The following is a 21,636-nucleotide window of genomic DNA, read 5'->3' on the forward strand; positions in this document are numbered from 1 at the left end:
GCGTTATCACAGCCATACCATCACAGGCTGGGAGGGCGATTGCTAATCCATATACAAAAGGGCTCCATCCCATTGCTCTGCACTCACCTCAGATACCCATTTGGCCAGCACCTGGCTTTTCAGAATCTCTGAACCGACGTTTTGCACACTCTCTTCATTTGCTCCACCTGGAAGCAAACGCTTGCTAGCATTTAAAAGTCTCTGTCTTGGTAGAATTACTGTAGAGTCTTTGGGTACTCACAGAATGCTTTGGGTTGGAAGGGATCTCCAAAGGTCATCTAGTCCTACCCTCTTGCAGTGAGCAAGGACATCCTCCATTAGATCAGGTTACCCAGAGGTCTGTCGAGCCTAACCTTGAATAGATATTTAAGGATGGGGCCTCAACTACTTCCCTGGGCAAGCTGTTTCAGTGTTCCACTACCCTCATGGTAAAAAAAAGTGCTCCTAACATTCAGCCTAAATCACAGAATCACAGAATTTCTTAGATTGGAAAAGACCTTCAAGATCATTGAGTCCAATCATGAGTTTCACACTGACAAGTCCTTGACTAAACCAAATCCCTCAGCACATCGAATCACTAGGAATCGCTATGGTTGGAAAGGACCACCAGGATCAGCCAGTCCAACCTTCATCTCAGCATACTTAATCACTAGACCATAGCCTCAAGCACCACATGCACTCTTTTTTCAAACACCTCCAGGGATGGTGACTCCACCACCTCCCTGGGCAGCTGCTCTGCTTGTCTCTAATTTCAAACCATTGCCCCTCATCCTATCCCTACAGGCTTTTGTAAACAGTCCCTCTCCAGCCTTCTTTTAGGCTCCCATCAGGTAGTGGAAGGCTGCTATTAGGTCTTCCTGGAGCCCTCTCTTCTCCAGTCTAAACAACCCCAGCTCCCTCAGCCCATCTTCATTCCATCCCCCAGATCATTTTCGTGGCCCTCCTCTGGAGCAGCTCCATCAGATCCACATCATTCCTGTGTTGAGTGCTCCAGAACCAGACACAGTACTCAAGGTGAGTTCTTACCACAGCAGAGTGAAGCAGCAGAGTCACATCTCTTGAGCTGCTGGCCAAGCGTCTTTTAATGCAGCCTAGGGCATGGTTGTCCTTCAATGCTTAGTCTTGTGTTCCGACAGCCTAGCTACAGACTCTTAATTTCAGCTTTTAGGATTTCTCAGGTTAAATTCCATTCATATATGAAGTTTCTTTGGCATCAGATTTACATCTCTTTAACATCTTGCATGGGCCATTGCTGTCTGCAAGCAGAACAATAGAGCATCAGCTTCAAGCACTAGTCACCCACGTTGGCTGCTCCTACTCCAGTTGCTTGGGTTTTGTTTGTTTGGGGGTTGTTGGTTTTTTGTTTCATTTTGTTTTTTAATCTACTACTTTTCCCCTCCCAGCTCTTCACTTGAGTGGCCTGAAGTGCATCTCCCTGCTAAAATACCCTGTCTGGGGATAGCACTCTTGAAAATGGCAATTCACGATACTGGGATTATACCAACATGGGATGTGAAATTGTTGCTTTCCTTCATGTTAAGGAAATTATGTCACTCATACTCATGGGGAACAGATTCCGGTGGCTTGGCCAGGCATTGGCCTTTCCTCTCATATGGAGGTAGAAAGCTATTAAGTTCCTGGACATGACCTTGTTATTGCACCTTTACATCAGGTATCACAATGTTTTGCTCAAGGGGAAACAGTATGAATCATCTCCCAGACCCTCTCCACTGGGAAGTCGAGTTCAGCTCCCAGTCTCCTTGCAGTACACCAGAGCACTTGGACCAGTCCCCCTCCTGTGAGGGTGACAATGTCCCTGAGCACCTGGCTTCTAACACAGATGCTAGTTTTTCTAGCATCATTATGAGCAAACCTGTGTTTTCCCTAAAGTTACACAGTATCACAGTATTATTAGGATTGGAAGAGACCTCACAGATCATCAAGTCCAACCCTTTACCACAGAGCTCAAGGCTAGACCATGGCACCAAGTGCCATGTCCAACCTTGCCTTGAAGTGCCCCAGGGATGGCGACTCCACCACCTCCTCGGGCAGCCCATTCCAGTGTCCAATGACTCTCTCAGTGAAGAACTTTCTCCTCACCTCCAGCCTAAATCTCCCCTGGCGCAGCCTGAGGCTGTGTCCTCTCGTTCTGGTGCTGGCCACCTGAGAGAAGAGAGCAACCTCCTCCTGGCCACAACCACCCTTCAGGTAGTTGTAGACAGCAATAAGATCACCCCTGAGCCTCCTCTTCTCCAGGCTAAACAATCCCAGCTCCCTCAGCCTCTCCTCGTAGGGCTGTGCTCAAGGCCTCTCCCCAGCCTCGTCGCCCTTCTCTGGACACGCTCAAGCATCTCAACATCCCTCTTAAACTGGGGGGCCCAGAACTGAACACAGCACTCAAGGTGTGGTCTGACCAGTGCAGAGTACAGGGGCAGAATGACCTCCCTGCTCCTGCTGACCACACCATTCCTGATGCAGGCCAGGCTGCCACTGGCTCTCTTGGCCACCTGGGCACACTGCTGGCTCATGTTCAGGCGGGTATCAATCAGTACCCAAGTTGTTGCTACTTAAAGGCAAGTGCATTTCAGTTCCCACCTACTGAGCTACACTGGTAACTCTTTGCATAGCAACAGTTGCTTTGGTAGCAGAAAGCCCTAAGATGACCTTCACCTGGGAAACAACATCCAGAATTCTTGGGAAAAGACTACAGGAGGGAAAAGAGCTTTTGGAGCCAGTTCTGTCATGCAGCCCCCAGGGCTCACCTGCTTGGAGCTGGGGAGCCCAAGGAGGGCAATTGCAGCCTTGGGCATGCAGCTAACTGCCCTCAAGGAAGCACCAAACCCAGTCCAGGCTGCCCTGGAGAAAAGTAAACGACACTCCAGGGCAGCTTTGCAGATTACACTCACTGTCTTGCCTGCAAGATCCGGGTAGGGGGAACAAATGAATTCCCAACTCTCTTAGTGATCTTCCAAGCAGCATGCACCAGCCCTCTGAGAAAGTTTCCACTCAGTATGCATCCAAATCCCATCGTAAAAGCAGGATGTTTTGGTGGCATGGGCTTGAACTCTTGCCCGCTGTGCGCTCAGGCTGTACACTTAATACTCCATCCTGTTGTTTCCCCTGCAGCACTCCTATATGCTACAGACGGTCATTTAATGCACAAAGCCTTGACTTGGTGCCCAGAGTGAGAAGCAGCCTCTTCCTCCTTTACAATTAACTTTAAAAAATAATTAAAAAAAAGCAGCATCTGACCCTGGAAGTGCCTTAGTAAGGGTTTGGACTAGCCCACACCTTGGTGCCAGGCCAGGAACCCATCCCTTGTGCCCAGCCATGGGCATCCACCAGAGGAGCTAGCACAGAATCATCTCAAAGGGCTTGGGGCACATTCATTGCAGCACAACATTATTGTCTTTAGGATTAACAGATTCCTGGCTGTAAAAATGTCCCTGGCTAAAGCAGAAGTTACTGTAACATGTTATCACATTCTGAGAGACCATGGTGTGGGGACCACTCTGCAGAGTGTAGCCCTCCCAGTTGCACTGTGTCAGGTTCACATCCATGTGCGGCCGGTGAGCAGGAGGCCCAGCGCGTTTTGGGTGGGATGGGGGCAGCTCTGGATGGCAGATGTATTCACAGGCCTCCTAACAGCAACACTCACAGCCCAGCTCCTCTCCTCAGCAAGCTGCATGCTTGGGGCTGGATCCATAGGTTTTAAGCAGTGGATCTGGAGGAGGGAAAAGTACTGTTTGGGTCATAGATAATCAGAAACTGTGGGTCCTGAGAATGTCAAAGAAGTCCTGTCAAAGCCTGCCCTTCAAAACATCCAGTCTCCACACTTTTAAACACCCTCCTCCATCATCCTAATTTGTAAGTCCTCAAAACCACCACTCAGCAATGAATATTTGTTCAGAGCCCAAAGTGCACATTTGGCTTCGCAGAGCAAGACCTGGAACTTCTTAAAGGATTAGCAGCCTCTGACAAATGCACTGCACAGAGACTGAAGTCATATTTGAAACAACTCCCACAGCCCTGAAGCAAGCCTTCTGCCTCTGGGCTGTAAGAGCTGGGCCCAGTCGTAGGATTTCACAGCAGTCAATGAACTTCCCAGCTCCTGGAAGACTCTTATCACAGAACTCTTTGGATTGGAAGGGACCTCTAAAGGTCATCTAGTTCAACCCCTTAAGAGTGAGCAAGTGTATCCGCAGCTGTATCAGGCTGAATAGAGCCCCTGACCTTGACATTTCCTAGGGATGGAGCATCTACCACCTCTCCAGGCAACCTGGACCAGTGTTTCACCACTCTCAGTGTAAGAACTTTCTTCTTTATATCCAGGCTCTCCTCTTGCAGTTTGAAACCATCACCCATTTTCCTGTTGCCACACCTTTAAATACTGAAAGGCTCCAGTAAGGTCTCCCCAGAGCCTTCTCTTCTCCAGGCAGGACAACCCCAATTCTCTCAGCCTGTCCTTGTAACAGAGACATTCCAGCCCACTGATCATTTTTGTGGCCTGCTCTGGACCTGCTCCTACAAATCTGTCTTTTCTCTGTTGAGGACTCCAGAGCTGGATACAGCACTGCAGGTGGGGTTTTGCCAGAGCAGAGGAGCAGAATCCCCTCCCTTGTCCTGCTGGCTATGCTGCTTTTGATGCAGACCAGGATACAGCTGTTCTTCCAAGCTGCAAGAGAACATTGCCAGCTCATGTCCAGCTTTTCATCTACCAGTGCCCCCAAGTCCTTCTCCACAGGTCTGCTCTCAATCTCAACCTTCTAAACTCTTCTGGTCAGACTCCTCTCCATGACTCCTCTCTAACTACAGCCACCCTTCCAGCCATGCTTGCACACATTACAGCCATCTGTCACCTCCATGTCACCCATGGTACCAAAGCAAGTCTCACCTCAGGGCCATCACTTTGCTCACAGATAAGGGCTCTGCCTGCTCAGACTTCCCCATGGCACCACTAGAGCTGAACTGTGAGCCTCAAGGACTTGTTTTCGCCATCCAGGAGGAAGACAGCAAAAGGTTATCAGAACTGAATCATACTTAGCTGGTTACCTTGTAATCAGGAGACACTTTCAGTTGACACTAACAAAGAAGCTTGATCTTGGACAGGTTAGTGGGTTCCAGGGACACGCAGGATGATACAGAAGCTAAACAGAGGGGAAAAAGGAAAGGTACTGCTAAAGATAAAGGGTGGGTCTGCTGGGCCATCTCAACTTCAGGGCAACACAGTCACTCTCTCATGAACTGTGGTCAATGCAGGTAAGCATGAAGGATCTGCTTAGATGGGGCACAGACATGATCTGAGAGTTTGTGGGACAGCCTCCCACCCAGCCTGCACAGCTGGGGAGAGCAGAACTGGACAACCAGGAGGTCTGCTGAAGGGGACACGCACCACAGCCCTGAGGAAGCAGGCATCACGGGAAACGGCAACAAGGATCTCTAGGGCTCGTCTCACTCCCTACAGAACCCATCTGTCTTCGAAGCACTCCAGCTACAGTGAAGCAAAGCACCAACAATTCCATGAGGCAGAAGAGACTTAGTCACCAAATGTCAGTTTTTCCTTCCATTGATTTTCCTGGCTTTCACTCGCTGGCGGCTTTGCAGGGGGGAATTCAGCAGTCCTCAGTCCTCACAGACTTCTTGCTGGAAATTCAATTCCACTAGGATTTTTTTGTCATTCTACAAATCCTACATGCAGGCACTCATCAATGTACATCTGGAGCAGCAAGAAAACTGGACAGAAGCTCTGGCATTTTTTTTACCACACACATCCCAGCATCGCATTTTAGTACTGTTCCATGACAAGAAGAAACAATTTTGTTTAAAGCAGGTGAAATCATAGAATCATAGAATCAACCAAGTTGGAAGAGACCTCCAAGATCACCCAGTCCAACCTAGCACCCAGCCCTAGCCAGTCAACTAGACCACGGCACTAAATGCCTCATCCAGTCTTCTCTTGAACACCTCCAGGGATGGTGACTCCACCTCCCTGGGCAGCCCATTCCAATGCCAATCACTCTCTCTGGGAAGAACTTCCTCCTAACATCCAGCCTATACCTACCCTGGCACAACTTGAGACTGTGTCCCCCTGGTCTATTGCTGGTTGCCTTGGAGAAGAGACCAACCCCCACCTGGCTACAATATTACATCACACTGAAGGCACCAAATGCAAAGAAGATCAGCAACAGAAACCAAGGTAGTACTATAATTAACTTTTTCTTTTTATTTACACCACAAGAATAACAAGTTGTCATAATGTGGTACAAAATACTGGACTCCTAATAAAGTTGAAATCGAAGTTGGTACTGTCAGAGAAAAGACACCATTGGCCAGTAAAAAAAAAAAAAAAAGAAAGAAAGAAAAAAAGAAAGAGAAAATAAAGAGAAAATCAACAAACAAACCAAAACAAAGAAAACCAAGAACGAGAAAAATATTCCGACTCCACCAAGTAAAAGAAAGGACCATCAGAAAAATTTAGCACAAAGAATGCTACCATCACTTAAAGTAGGGTCCATACAATAAGAGTGAAACTGTGTCTAAATTACAGCGTAAACCGGTAGCTGCTACCAATGGTGACATCATACTGAGCATGTATAGGTATAAAGTAGAATATAATATAGTTACAACTTTTTGATACTACATATCTGTAATAAGCTCTCGGGTGAATAATGTTTCAACCCCTTCCCTCCCTCCCCCTCCCCCCCACTTTTATATATATATTATATATATAAGTTTGTCATCCTCATAAATTGGAAAATAGCGCCTCCACTATGGAGCACAAAAAAGTGTTAATTTATTTTCTTTCAATAGGATACTTTTTCATCAATATCAAAGACAAAGTGAAGATGAGCTGAGAACGAGCCCAACTTCGTGACAATGAAGAAACATCATTATTTTTTTTTTTACCTTTCGATGTAAAGTCTCGTTTTAAACCACAGTGTTGCACAGTACACGACTGCTTTAAAGTGAAACCGAGCAATAATACATCATGTAAAAGTAATTCTTACAAAATTCAGCTGTGCTGAAGAGTTAACTCTTTAAATCCTCGCCATTCACCTCCTTAGAATTAATGACTACGTGTGTTGACAGAAAGGGTTGCATCCAACCTCCCCCACCCAGCCGAGAAATAACAACTCAAGCCAAAAGAAAAATAACAACTCAAATGAAAAGAAAAAACCAACAACAGCAACAACAAAAAAAAAGAGAAGAAATTGCTAACGACACAGGCAGTTAACTTTGTGTGTTTGGTGTAGTTTTCCCTAAAAACACTGTTTCCACATAAACACAATAAACTATTATTGGTAAGTCACAAGTGCTAGATAAACGTCTCTTTTTTTCTTCTTCTTCTTCCAATGAGAAATGTTTAAGTAGTCCTTTTTGTTTACTCCTCTTTTTTTTCCTTTTTTTTTTTTTCTTAAACAATAAAAAGCACAATTTCCTATCAAGTTCAGTAAGACACCAAAAAACCTGTTCCCACTCTCCTTCCTTCGTATGAAGCTGTGTGGGTGCGTGTTATGTGTGGGGGTGTGGTGCGTGTGGGGGAGTTGTGACAGCAACGTCCCAACCTTTAGTCTCCGCAAATGCCACGAGAGGAAAAACAAAACGAAATCAAATCAAACAAAAGAAAAAAAACCAACAAACCCCAAAATACCAACAAAAAAAAAAAAAAAAGCAAAAACCCAAACCACTTTTTTCCCCCCCCCTCTTTTTTTTTTTTTTTTCTTTTTTCATTTTCAAAGCTGCCAAGTTTGGCGTGCAAAATCTGTATACAATATAAAGACATGCCAACCTTACAGACCATGCAACCTCAAGGTGTAGGAAACTTAAAAAAATATATTCATATATATATTTATATATATATTTATATATATCAATGCCCATAAAAGATGTGGGCCCAAAAAAGTTTACAAAAGGAAGAATGGAATGAGTACATGACTGCGACTAATAAAAAAAAGGGAATGTTTTGTATCGAAGGTAAAAAAAAAAAGAAACCAAACAAACAAACCCAAAACGCCAAACCAAAAAGAAACCAACCAAAAATCCCAATGGTTACTTGTGTACTGCAAACTGGGCCTCGCTTCTCTGTAAAGAGGATATTAAAAGATGCTCCTTTCATCCGAGTAGGTCCAAAGGATGCCCTGGGCAGCACCAGCAGCATCCTGGGCTCCTGCCCTGCTGGTGCAGCTGCCCTATAGCAAAGTCATCTGAAATGAAGAAGCTTAACGGCTCAAATTGTGACAAAAATAAACTCGGTGAGCCTCAAAATGAGGGCTCTTCCCTCCCCTCTCCACATTTGCACCGGCCCCAGAGCATCCCCATCTTGCCTGGAGAGCGGGCACCACTGTGAAATGAATCTACATCACCAGGAGTTTGGAGGAGACGAGCTCTGATGTCTAAGGAAAAAGTTCTTTCCATCCCTGGGAAAAGGCTGAGCAAAATGATGGAAAGAGACAAAAGGTGGCATCCTGACAAGCTCCTCCGAGTTTTAGAAAGAAACCAGCTCAGCATGGCCAGCCAGCAGCTCTCAGGAGCACAAAAAGGAAAGAAAAAGCTTTGCCACAACCGAGAGGAGAAATGCAAAAAACCCTCCAGGGAACTGCTGACAAGAGAAGCGATCGTGTAAACACAACTACTGCCCACAGCCGGTACGGGGACAAAGGAAAATCTGAAGTCAGTCACCGGATTCGGCAGCCAGATTAATTTTAGCTCACAGCAGCAAAGTGGCTGGTAGACAAAAACTAAACCACAACATCTCCAGGTACGTTGTGTTTTCACACAGGGAGATTATTTTTAGAATATGCTGAGGATGGTCCTAGGCGACCGAAGCTATTCATAATTTCAACACATGCTTGGGTTTGCAAAACTCAAATACAGTAGTGTCTGCTTTTCAATCTGCCTTATAAACCAAAGGATAAAACAAAAGCCTCTTGCATTTGCTCACACGTATGAGTATGCTTCAAATTCCTCCCACGAGCGAGTCCTGAATGGAATGAAAGCGGACGCTTCGAGAACTGGAAAAAAAGAAGTTACTGGAAGCGACTCCGTCAGTTGTCATTGTAACAGAATAAAATAATAATGAAAAGAAAAAAAGAAGCTACTCTTGGTTGTTCAGACGAGGGGTGTGTGCTATCCTACAGTGCTGTAAGAAGGCACGCGTGTCAATCTGCTCTCCTCCAAGCTGCTCAAGTTCTTGGTGGCAGGGCTTTGCTGCTTCCTTGCCCCGCCATTTGCAGGAGGTACTGACCTCCTCGGGGCGCAAAAAATGCCTTCGAGAAGAGTTCTCTGACCCTACCAGCAACGGGAACAAGAGGAGAGAAAAAGAGAGAGAGAGAGAAAGAGGATGTGGGGAGGCGCGCGTGCGTGTCTGTCTGGCGGAGAGAAAATGCCAGCTGTCCCATGAGCATCCGACAAGCCTTCCCGGTGGGCAGCAGCTAGTGGAGCCGCCAGTTATCCTCGCTACAAACTGTGTAGAGGACAAAGATGTCACTCATACCTACTATGTCGAAGGTAAGAAAATGCCTTATTTTCTTTACATAGCTACTATAACAGAACTGAGGAAATATACAGTTGGTGGTATCGTTATACAAAAGAGCCCATCGTGTTCCCTCCTCCTTGAGAAAATGCACCCGTTCTGAAAAATAAACTCTGACAGTCTGCAACAGTTCCTTGTGCCTGCAGAAAGCTGCTCACTGTACAAAAGACTGAAGAAAAAGGACGAAAAGGAAACAAAAAAAAAAAAAGGAAACAAAAAATAAAAAAAGGGAAAACAATGTACAAGCGAGAAAAGTGGGAGGGAAAAAAAGGTTTAGACGCTATTGCCGCTCAGAAATGAAACCTGCTAAACAGAAAATAAATGTCAGAGTCACACAAACAAGGCTTCTTTAGGCTTTTGTGACATATAAAAATGAACAGCAAATTCATAGTCTTTGCTATAAAAAACTCATTATTGGCTGGTTCTTTGTTTGTTTGTTAGAAAAGGATCACAACTAAAAACCTTAAATTAAAAGACAAATGTTTAGGGTAGTTGCCCAGTGGCTAACGTGTTGGCTTTCTGAAAAACTTTCCAACTTGTTGCCTAAAAGTCCTCGAGTTTCAACCTGGATCCTGTTCCCAAAAAAAAGCACCTTTTTACTTTCCAATTCCCTAGGGAGCTTCCAATGGCTACTGTTAGAGTATGCATTTATTACATATAATTTTTTTCGTTTCCTATAAATGCATCATAAATATTTTTAATCAATAATTCATAGGAATCCGGTTTCTAAGCTTGGAATACATTTGGAATATACATTATACACATATATATATATATATATATATATATTTATACCTAACAATTTTAAGCAATATCTCATGCTAGTTGCTTTTAATAAAAAGCATTCCAGTCTTAAACCTGCAGTTGTGTCTAATACATGCTTCGACGACCAAATTGAGAAGTTCAATTACTAGATAATGTAGAAGAGAGAAAACAGTGGAAAATTTGTTGTTTAAAAATGGTTGAATTTCAAAGACCCAACAGTATTTGCCACTTTTTTGGCAACTACCTTATTTTTTTAAGTTTATTTTTAATTTTTTTTTTTCATTCCCCCCCCCCCCCCCCCCCCCCTTTTTTTTTTTTTCTTTTGAAACAGCAATGAAAGAAAACAAAACAAATCCAAACTTGTAGACAGTTTCTGGAGACGCTCTGTTCTGCTGATGCCTGCTTCCCACCATCATGACAGCACAAGCCAAAACAACAAAAAAAAAAGAAGTCTTCCTTCCTGATGGCAGTTCTTGGCTTCCCAACCAGAGAGAAAAAAAAACAAAACTATTCAGGAACTGCTGTGTTCTTTGTGGTTTGTTTGTTTGTAATATTTTTTAAATTTTTTTTCTTTTTTCTTTTTTTTTTAATATACTTAAGGCATTGTTCCTCAAACTTCAGAAAATCCAGCTGCACCAAATCCATCAATTAAAAAAAAAAGGCACAAACTCATCTTCAGATGGCTTTGGAGACAATAAAGCCGACTCCATCTGGGCTACCGTTTCCCCCATTCTTCTCTTTCCCTTTCCTTTTAGATGTAAGACGAGTCCCTCTTTCCCTGTCCCTCCCCGTTAAAAATACACCATCTCCCGTTGTTCTGGTTCCAACAAGAGTGTTGCTGACTCACAGGCAGGCAAGAGCCATGTAAAAAATCCAAGAAATGAAAACTACAAGATGGGTTGAGTGGTTCGAGCAGAGATTGCTGACTTGTGGACAATCAAATTGTAAGCACCAGTTTTACGCGAAGGTTCACTCTATTTCCGGATGTGTTGTTGAATCTTTGATTTTTTATAAACTTTGCTTTTTTTGGCAACTCTGCCAAAGATTTCATGGGCGTCATTCCACTTTCTGCTCCCAGTTGAGGACCAGAGGAAGAGTGCCCAGCGTGTCAGTCTTTTACTCCTCCTCATCAGCGGTTTTCTTTTCCGGCAAATATATACTGCAGACGCGCACAGATACGGAGAGATTTTGTTTTCTGTCGCTTTGTTTTACACCTGGCTGCCCTTCCATATTCTGGAAAAACCCATGACAGGACGCAGGAGTAACAAGAGAAAGCTTCTTGGCAGAGCTTCGAAACGAAGACGAACGAACAGGAGAACTCCAGCTCAAAGGTGAATGCTACAGGGGAGGCTCTTCCTCCATAGGTTCATCATCAGGTCTGAGACATTTTCACAGCCAGGCAGGATGGGAAGGGAGGGAGGAGAGAGAAGATGGTTGAGTATGACAGAGTTGGACAATTTGTGGTGCGAAGTCTCCTGCTATATGTCCCCAGCACCCTCCCACCCAGGCAGCTGTGCTCATCCAGCTCACCTGAAATTAAAACTTGCCACCCAGAAGGGTTTTTAGGGTATCTCTTTTCACTTGTGCAACAATAACACTTTCAGCAGCAAAATCGATTTCCTCTCGTGGTCCAATACCACATCCAGCTCTGGTTGGAGCAGATGGGTGTTCAGTGTATTAAGGTGACACACAGAGTGAATTCATGGTAGTGCTGTTCTCCTACAGCCCAGAACTTGCAGAGGACACACAGTGCAAAGAATGTGCGTGCAACGGTTAAAAGGAGAGGATTAACCCAGAAGACTGCCTGTGGGTCCTCTTGCCTAGGCAGGATCTAAGATGTGATGATAAATGGAAGGAAAGCAACTCACCTCTTCTCAGCTGGCTTCACACCTACTGACAGAGATGCCATGGCTGTAACTGTCTCTGCTTCCTCGTTCTCACACTTCTGAGCCTCAACCAGGGAGTACCCCACCGTAGAGGCATAACGCTGGAGTGAATGCCAGTATTTGCCTGGGGTGGAGATAAGAAGAGAGGCAGTCAGGACACCTGCACTATTATGGCTCCGCCACCACACTCACACAGATGCAAATTGCCTGGAGAAGACTCATCATGCCCTTTGATCCTTGAGCATAGAACATAAGGAACATTAAACATTGAACCTTGAATATAAATAAGGGGATTTGATATATAGACTATAGAGGAGATTTGATAAATGTTTATAAGTATCTGAAGGCTGCCAGGAGTGGAGGGGGACAGGCTCTGCTCACTTGCTCCCTGGGATAGGACAAGGAGCAATGGGTGTAAGTTGCAGCAAAAGAGGTTCGGCCTCAACACAAGGGGGAACTTCTTTACTGTAAGGGTGACAGAGCACTGGAACAGGCTCCCCAGAATGGTTGTGGGGTCTCCTTCCCTGGAGATTTTCAAGGCCTGTCTGGATGTGTTCCTCTGTGATCTGTGTTAGATAGTATTGTCCTGCTCTGGCAGGGGGGTTGGACTTGATGATCTCCTTGGGTCCCTTCCAACCCCTAACATCCTGTGATCCTGTGATAAGGGAAAACTTCTTTGAGGGTGACAGAGCACTGTGACAGGGTATCCAGAAACACTGTGGACTCTTCTTCCCAGGAGAATTTCAAATCCTGCCTGGCTACAATCCTGTGCTACCTGCTCTGGGTGAACCCGCTTTGCCAGGCAGGTTGGACAAGATGATCTCCAGTGGTCCTTTCAAATGCCCACAATCCTGTGATTCTGTAACTGTGCTCAGTCTCACTTCAAGGACCATCTTGAGGTCCCAGGGTGTTGCAGTTTGAAGCAGGTTCTTGAGAATGCATGGCCAAGGAAGTCTTGGCTCATGAAGCCAGAGACACCCCTGTGAACTACATATCCTAGCATATTAAGAGAGGAGATGCTACGCTGTTGTGGCTTGAGAGGCCAGGTTTTAAATCCAAAAAGTCTTGAGAGCCTTGATTAACATGCACCTGCACATCCCTTAAGAGCACCTAGCATGTCGAAGCAGAGCTGAATCACTGTCTGGCAATGGAATAAGCTCTTTTCATTTGGCCAGGAAAGAGAGGTGGGAAGCAGAAAGCCAATTTTCAGAAGGGCAAATGGAATCCTTTTGTGCAAGGAATGTGAGGAGTGCTGGAGGTGAGGATTCAAACTGCAGAGAGGTATACAGCATCCCTCTGCCTTGATGAAAAGGGGCCCTTATATGCTAAAAAAAAAAAGACATTTCCCTTTTGACTTTCAGACCGAAGGTAAAATACATGAGAAGGAAGGAAGCAGTCCAGATTTAGACTGGAAATCTGCATTCAGTTGGTAACTGCCATGTTCTTTTTGAGGGCAAATCACCTAAGACAGAAGAAGTCTAAGTTGCATTTATTTTTTATGTTGGCAGTTTTCCACCCTTATTCTGTGAAAAGATCAGAGGGAAGGCTTCAGAGGGAGAGAATAAAGGATTTTCTCTTGGCCTCCAGACAGGACACATTGAATTTGCTGGTACCCAAGAAGCCACAGCAAAGCCAGAAAGCAAGAACTTGAACAGTGATGCCTGCAGATGGAGAGGAGGGATTTGTTTTCAAACATCTTTGTTTCTCCTGTGCTGGGCAGCAGATCTGAGCGTCTTACTCAAAGACCACTGCACCTCCCTCCCCTTTTAATTTGCTGTGCTCACTTTAAGAAAATTCAAGTAAAAATTGCTGCCTGGCTCAAGGTGCTGCTGAGGTGTCCCATCAGTGCCGAGCTCTCACTCTGCAGAGCAGCTTCTGGAAACAGCACTCAAATTTCTAAAGCCACCAGGCATTTCACAGGGGAAATAAAAATAATGCTTTGGCCTGCTTTAAGATCCACTTTTTCCCCTATAGAAGGGAAACTATCTCTCTCCAATTTTAGACCAAAAACATTTTAAGTGGGAAGATGTCAGGACACAGCAGTGAGATTCTCATGTTTCTGAGGCACTTTCACTCCACCTCCCCAATAATGACCCCAGGAAATCTTCAACTACAATGATTTCTGCCTCCCCCCCAGCTAAACAGACTTAAAATACTAGCAACCTTATGCAATACTCTGTTTAACTTTCAGCCCTATCTGTTCTTAATTAATTGATGCCACAACACCCAAGGAGATTTATATTGACCAGAATACTTGAATTGCTTTTGAAGACAGAAGGGTATGTTCAAAGTGCAGGACGGCCTGTCCTTTATTGAGATTTTAGAGGTTTTAATACTAATTTCTCTTCATGTTTACTACTAATTTCTCCTCCTTTCCTTGATTGAACTGCTCCCCCCTGCATCACTTGGTATGACCAACTTGTTGCTGCATCAATCCAGTTCACAGTGCAGCGACCACACATAAACTAGGATGAGGGACTGTGGAACTGCCAGGATGATGGAGAAGTCAAATGGGTGTCCCACAGGGCAACTCAACAGGAAGCCAGCTGGGAGGATTGAGCTATACTCACTGTGTATCTCAATTACTTTCTCCATTGAATGTATTGCATTAGCATTTGGTCTCTGCTGGAAAACTTTTTCTGGAAGAGGGTCAAGCTGGAGAGAGAGAGGGAGAGAGAAACATTGAAGAAATGTTACTTCACGTTAGAGGCCAGGCATTAAGTGCAATTTAGTAAGAGGCTCTGCCGTATCAAGGCTCCACCCCACTCCCCTGGCTCCTATTTGCCTGTAGTTAAATGTCCATAATATGCAGGCTTTCTAAGGGCTCTTGTGCTCCTTAGTGCAGTTTCCTCCACCCCGACGGTCTTCCACACACAATGCCGTAGCTCCACTGTGCTCAGATGCTGTTCCTAAAGAATCTGCTGCAGCCACTGACATAAGACTGTATGAAACCCCACTATTACAAAACACAGGAAAATCAGGCAAGTGATGTTGGCTGCTTTTACAAAGAATTCTCTAAAGCTACTGCTTAGATATTTTTTTCCAGCGTTTTCACTTTTAATACAAAACAACGCACAAATAAAAGGGACTTAAACCAGCCACACTTCTGCTTTTCCTCTAAAGAAATAAATGGAGAAGCTTTTCAATTCTTCTAAACACCTAATCCAGTGTGTTTATTAACTCTTAACTGAAAAGGTCTGTAACCAAAGAGTAAATAACCTAATTTTGGTACAGAGAAACAGCAAAATACTGCTTTGAAGCCACACTCAGCATGACTATAACTTCAGTGGCCACTGACGCCTCTTACCAGCTGCTGGGCTAGTCTTGCCAAGGCAAGAGCAGCATTAGATCTGTATGCTAATCTTAAAACAAAAAATTGCTTTGAAGACACCAATAAAGCTCTTAATTGGTATAAAAATTTAGGCTTATTGATACTGGTTTTCTTCATTCACACGCCAAGGTGTGTGGTGCGGCTGACACGCTGGAGGGAAGGGATGCCAACCAGAGGGAGCTTGACAGGCTGGAGAAGTGGGCCAACCTCATGAAGTTCAACAAGACCAAGTGCAAGGTCCTACATCTAGGTCAGGACAACTCTAAGCATTGATACAGACTCCATGAAATGCTGCTCTAAAGGTGCTTACCTAAGTCCTTCTTCTGTTGTTCAATGAATCACAGAATCATTAAGATTGGAAAAGACCTTGAAGATCAAGTCCAGCTGGACCATTTCTCTAGGTCCATCTCTAGCTATACCGAAGCAAAGGTTGTGGATCTACCAGAAAAAAGCCTCTACATGAAACCCCTGAAGGCAGTGTAATACTGATGCAGTTGCCTCGCAAGACCATAATGGCCAAGTACTGGTTTGGATGCAGTTCCCACAACAAGCTCACACTGCTACCAGGACGACAGACTCCTCCAGCCTGCAGGTGTGAAATAAAACTGTCCCAGCAAGGAACTGCAACTTTATTAGAGGTCTTGGCCATCCTCACTGTAACTGTCAGGAAGCACACACCTCTACTGAACAACAGTGCTGGCTATCCGCAGTAGTGTAGACCACTGACACTATGCTTTGGTCAGTGCAGCTGTTTTAAATAAAGAAGTAAAATTGTTCCTTATCACTCAAGAGTGAAAAGCTTCTGCAGACTTGAGACCAACATCCAGACTTGAGATCAACATCCAAACTAGGTGCGCACACTGCTTGTTTTCTGATGTAAGCTCTCATACCACCCAGGAAAGATTTGCCCTTTCAGTCTGCATTCAGGAAGTTCCAAAACTGCTAGGGAATCCTATTAGTTTTATCTTCATGCTGGCATGGACAAACACATCTATGATGACAGACGGACAATCATTCCAGAGCTCTCTTCAGCAGCAGAGGACATCACTTTTTCCATTTCTTCTTAGAGACATGAAAGGACTCTGGCAGCCCAGGCAAGGCAGTGGAGAGAGAACAAAATATGGCAGACAGCAAGAGAAATACCTTCTCCTTGCTTGACAGCATTTTCTCCTGTATTCTAGGAGATAATTTCCTCCTGCCTGATAGAAAGCCCTGCCTGTATTCTTCCCAGCCCTGGCAGCCTCTGTTCAGTACAGAAACAGAGAAATTAGGTCAACAGCCTGAAAACTGCATCCTTCCTTGCATGTTTCACCTTGCTTGGTTTGGAGTGGATGGATGCCACAGAGAGGCAAGCAGGACCTCTCTTGTGAAAGGAGATGAGTGAGGTTACTTGCTTTCAGCAGATGACCCTGTGGAGAATACTGGTTTCCTCTGGCACAGCAGGAGTGTCTGCTTGGCAGGTAAGGATGACCCAGCAAAGCAGCTCTGCTTGGCTCATGTGCGTGTCCAATGACTTGGATTACTTGCAAGAGTTGAAGACATCTCACAACTAAATACTCAAGAAAATACTTCCATCAGATCCGACGCTCTCCAAGCCAACCTTTATTTCTTCCCTTCCTCCCCCTCCTCCACTGCCCTTGGTTCTCCACTAAGAATTCATCACAGATCTCAAAGGTCAGGTATCCAAACCGAGCGATGTCCAGAGCTGTTAAGTGTATCTGAAAATGATGATCAAGGCCCACTCAGGGATATTCCTTAGCAAAGAAGCAGTCACCATATAATAGTTTGATTAAAAAAAAAATCATGGCAAACTTTAACTGCAACTTCTGTTCAAAGCCAAGAGAAGCTCCAGCCAAGACATTTGCTCTTGCAGCCACATGGTAACCATTTGATAGGTACTTTTTATCAGGACTAGGAATTGCTCTGTTCCAGATTTAATAATTATGGATTGCACTTCTTATAAATTCTCCACTGTAATAATATTTCTGGTCCAATCTGGCTGGTATATGACATTAAGTGAAGGTAAAAGCAATTCCTCACAGATTTTTCAGTAAGAGCTTTCTAACACCTCTCAGCTGATACTCATTTAAAGCACACAACATCAGGCAGCCCAGCCACATGTATGAATCATTTCCATAGGATGCTCCTCCTTCTGAAATAGCATTCACAGCCAACAGCTTCACCTCATCCTGAAAATGGAAGGAATGTCTCTGAGTATTAGGCAAAGGCTCTAAAGCAATTGCTTAGCTTCAGCTTCTTGTTTATTTAGGATGTCCAGAGTTTGACATTGAGCATACCTCCACTACTTACGTATGAAATGCAACAATGCATTTGTAGCTGCAGCAGCCAGCACTACAAACGCTGCTGAGCTACAGGACCACATCTCCGGCACACATCTCTCATCTCTCTCCTCTCCACTAGCAGCTCCCACAACACATGAGCTCCACGCTCAGCTTCAGGTATGGTGATGGCAGTGAATGCTATGTGCGTTCCAGATCTTAAACAGGAGCGTAGCTCTCTGGGAACAGAGAGTTCACAAACAGCTTTTGCCACAGAGCAGAAGCTGGTTTGAAGGGTAATGATTGGTGATGCCCAGGGCAGTGTGAACAGCTCCGCACAGCAGCTGCCCCCTCTGCTCTCCATTCAGTATTGCCAGCACGTTGCTGTGAGAAGGCTGCTTTGAGTAATAGCAGAAAACCAGTGGCTTATTCGTCTAAACTCCCATCAGTGCATTTTCCTTGCATCATGTCTGCTTTGGATTCTTCAGCTGAGGTCGTGTTGGTTCTGCACAAGTGAACTGGTGACCGAAGCAGCATAAGCACATTCTGAAGCGACCTCGCCCAGCACTAACTCCTTTCACATCAAAATAATCTGCTGCGAAGCTAAAGCTCTGCTTTAATTTCCTGGGCAGTTGGGCACAAGCCGGCCCTCGCCTTCGCATCACGCTTTTCCTGACGCGGGAGTTCTGCTCTCCACTGGCGCAGGCAGGCGCTGGGAGGACTGGCACCATTCCCCTCATTTCCTACCACTTCCATGTGTAACTCCGGCACCGCTCCTCAGCCAGCAGAGCCTTCCTGCAGCCCGCTGCCAGCCGCAGCTGCCTGTCCGTGTGCACACATGCAAAATCCTCTAACACGCTGTATATCAAACTCCATCAAAGGGCCGCGGGACAAAGCAACAGCAGTTCCCTCCAACTTCCTTGCATTAAAAAGATTTTCTAAGAGACCCTGATAAAAGTGGTGTTTCCTGCTTTTTGATGTGCGGGCTAAGGCAGGGAACGTTATCACGATATCTGCACAGCCTTACAGCCCACCTAGGAAAAGTGAGAACAGGTCCATCTTTAAGTCTTTCAAAGCACCTTAGAGCTGTGCTGATTTGGTGATAAAAAAAAAACAAACCCAAAACCCAAACACAACTCTTTTTTTTACCTTTCAGGATCAATATTCACTCTGCTAAATGAAACCACTTGGGCAGCTGACAACACCTGAGCTACGGTGAGCGCCGAGATCTCCCCAATGCCTCATGTTTCCCAACACATTTGTGGCTTGGATCGAGCCCTTATCAATTGCACACAGGCCCTCACACCACATTGCAGTTACCCCTTTGCATCGTAGATGCACTTTAGGCAAGAGGAATGACATCCTTCATGTGTTATTTCCTTTGCCTCCCCTTCAGAGCCAGCTGCACCCTAAAGGTGGATGGAACTAGAGGAATTGTCTGTGGTGACAACAGTGTGATCAGCACAGAGAGATCACAGAAACACAGAATGGTTTGGATTGGAAGGGACCTTTAAATGCCATATAGTCCAACTCCCCCTGAAGTGAGCAGAGATATCTTCAATTAGATCAAGCTACTCAAAGTCCCATCCAATCTGACCTGGAACGTTTCCAGGCATGGGGCATCTAACACCTCTCTCTGGGCAATCTGTGCCAGTGTTTCACCTCCCTCATTGTAAAATACATTCTTCCTTCTTCCTAGTCTAAATCTCTTCTCTTTGAGTTTAAAACCATCACTCCTTGTCCTGTCGTGGCAGGCCCTGCTAAAAACACTGTTCCCACATTTCTTTAAGTACTGACAGGCTACAATAAGGTCTCCCTAGAGCCTCTTCTCCAGGCTAAACAACCCCAAGTCTCTCAGCACATCCTCACAGCAGAGATATTCCAGCCCTCTGATCATTTTTATGGCCCTCCTCTGGACCCACTCCAACAGGTCCATGTCTTTCTTGTGTTGAAGTAGGCGTTGCAATAAAACTTCCTTTACTTCCATGATGATGTAGCACTTGGCTCCTGAGTTTTCAGCTGTCCCAAGTCCGAGAGCCTTATCAGCACTGACTGGCCAAGCACAAGAAGTAGATGCTCTCTGGACACTTGGAGATGGGATGTTGGATGACTGAAGTAGATGCTTTTCATGAATCCTAGCTGTTTTATCTCTTGAACTGTTAGAGAGGTTTCCCCAAGCACTGTCACCCATCATATGGAGCATGGCTACAAGACAGAGCACTTCTACAACAGACTGGAAGTCAAACATAGCTGATCTGCCCCTCCTTGCAGATTCAAGGAGGGAGGTGCAGATCAGGTCCAACTTCCCAGACCCCAAAAAGTCAGATGGCCGCTGAACAGCAACTGTGTCAGAGCAAGTCTACTCATAGCAGCTAAGACCTTCAGAAGTTAACTTCCACTGGAGGCAGTCCCAAAGCTGAAATACTGCTTAGCTTCTCCTCTCTGTGATGCTGTACCTTCAAGTGTTGACCTCCTTCAGCTCTTGCCTCAAGGGGTTCTTCAGCAAAGGGTGGTAGTATTCTCCAAGGCAGATAAAAGCTTTGGGAGGAACCTTCCCTTCTTTCATCATCTGACACACAGGCTGACATCTTGTGGACAACTTCAAATTGGTGTTTGCCTTCCCCCAAGGCTGAAATTTCTAGCTATATGTAGCCCGAGGAATCAGACTGTGCTGCTTTTTCAACTCCTGATATCAATCCCCAAATGTTGTTTTGAAGAGCTCCAAGGCCCCTGCAACACTAAGATACCTGCAGCAGATACCAACTGAAGGTTGGGCCCAAGGCTGCAGGCTGAGCAAGTAGCTGCTTCTTTGGATGAGCGGGAAAACTGATGGAAAGCACTTTTGCAGTCTACTGTTTCTGTCCAAAACTCAACTATTTGAACTGGAACAGGTGTCCAAAACAGACCAATGAACCAGAAGATGGAAGGCTTGACAGAAATTAACCAGCCACTCGTACTCAAAAGCCCACAAATTAGACAAAAATATGTTTCTTGACCAGAGGTGGATGCAAAGGTACAGACACAGATGATGTGCAAGAGCCCCAGTCTGGGATTTTGCTGCCAGTCGCAAATTTCTCTGTTTCCTTGCTGCCATATTTCTGCAGGATGTGATTCTGAACTCCCCAAGCCCAAAGACACATCAAATACCTTCACTCTGAATTTTTTAATTATCAACAGCTCTGGAAGAAATGTAGGTGTGAGCTGCTCATTTGGTGTCAGATATAGCTGATAGTCAGGCTGCATCAAGGAGAATAGGCATAGGAAATGTGAAAAACGTCTTCCTTAATGCTCACTGACACTAAGAGAAGGGTGGGGGGAAAGGCATTAAAACTGAAGTATCGAAGGTTACCTCTAGCAAAATACTCTGACCTCCCAAAAAACCCCAAACTAGGTTTTCTTGCTGTACTTCTCTGTCTTACTCTTATCTTGTGATTATACAGAGTGGCTTTTTGGGTCAAATTCTGTGACACAGCTGAGGCTTTTACAACGCAGCAATGTGCAGAAGACAGAAAATAAAATGTCCAGAAAAAAACCTCAGTAGAACTCAAGACAATGTCAACCAAACTGCCCAACACAGTAGGCACAGGCTGTAGGAAGGGGCTCTGCAAAGGGAAGGGAAAGCTTAAAGAATGACTTCAGAAAGAAATCAAACTAACTAGTTATTTTTCAAACATCAAAAAAGCAAATTAGTTGGACACAGAACAACCCAAATTCTTATCTATTTCGACCCTTAGACTATGAATTGCCAAGCACAGGTGGTGTCTCAACAAAGCAAGCATGCACTCTTTAAATTAACATGTGTCAAAACTAGCGGATTGACTGGTTTGAAGGATGAGATGCCCA

The 21,636-nt window shown here is 45.0% G+C and overlaps 1 protein-coding gene, 1 long non-coding RNA gene and 1 pseudogene across 15 annotated transcripts in view; 1 reads left to right on the plus strand and 2 right to left on the minus strand.

Annotated features, from left to right (window-relative positions):
- Positions 1-6,143: 6,143 nt before the first annotated feature.
- Positions 6,144-8,158, minus strand: LOC135187382 (uncharacterized; annotated as a pseudogene).
- Positions 8,159-8,800: 642 nt separating this feature from the next.
- Positions 8,801-11,015, plus strand: LOC135184332 (uncharacterized). The gene is made up of 2 exons (XR_010305982.1): positions 8,801-9,507; positions 10,629-11,015. It is a non-coding gene; the product is annotated as an uncharacterized LOC135184332 (long non-coding RNA).
- Positions 10,595-21,636, minus strand: part of HDAC4 (histone deacetylase 4) — a 277,057-nt gene continuing 266,015 nt past the window's right edge. For all 14 annotated transcript variants that reach the window (XM_064159879.1, XM_064159896.1, XM_064159913.1 and 11 more), the window contains 3 exons: positions 14,754-14,838; positions 12,166-12,307; positions 10,595-11,675 (listed from right to left, as the gene is read on the minus strand). In XM_064159879.1, the coding sequence (XP_064015949.1) occupies positions 11,636-11,675; positions 12,166-12,307; positions 14,754-14,838 (267 nt within the window). In that variant the 3' untranslated portion in view covers positions 10,595-11,635. The remainder of the gene's footprint in view (positions 11,676-12,165; positions 12,308-14,753; positions 14,839-21,636) is intronic.

Source organism: Pogoniulus pusillus, chromosome 2, assembly GCF_015220805.1.
Source record: "Pogoniulus pusillus isolate bPogPus1 chromosome 2, bPogPus1.pri, whole genome shotgun sequence".
Lineage (NCBI taxonomy): Eukaryota > Metazoa > Chordata > Aves > Piciformes > Lybiidae > Pogoniulus > Pogoniulus pusillus.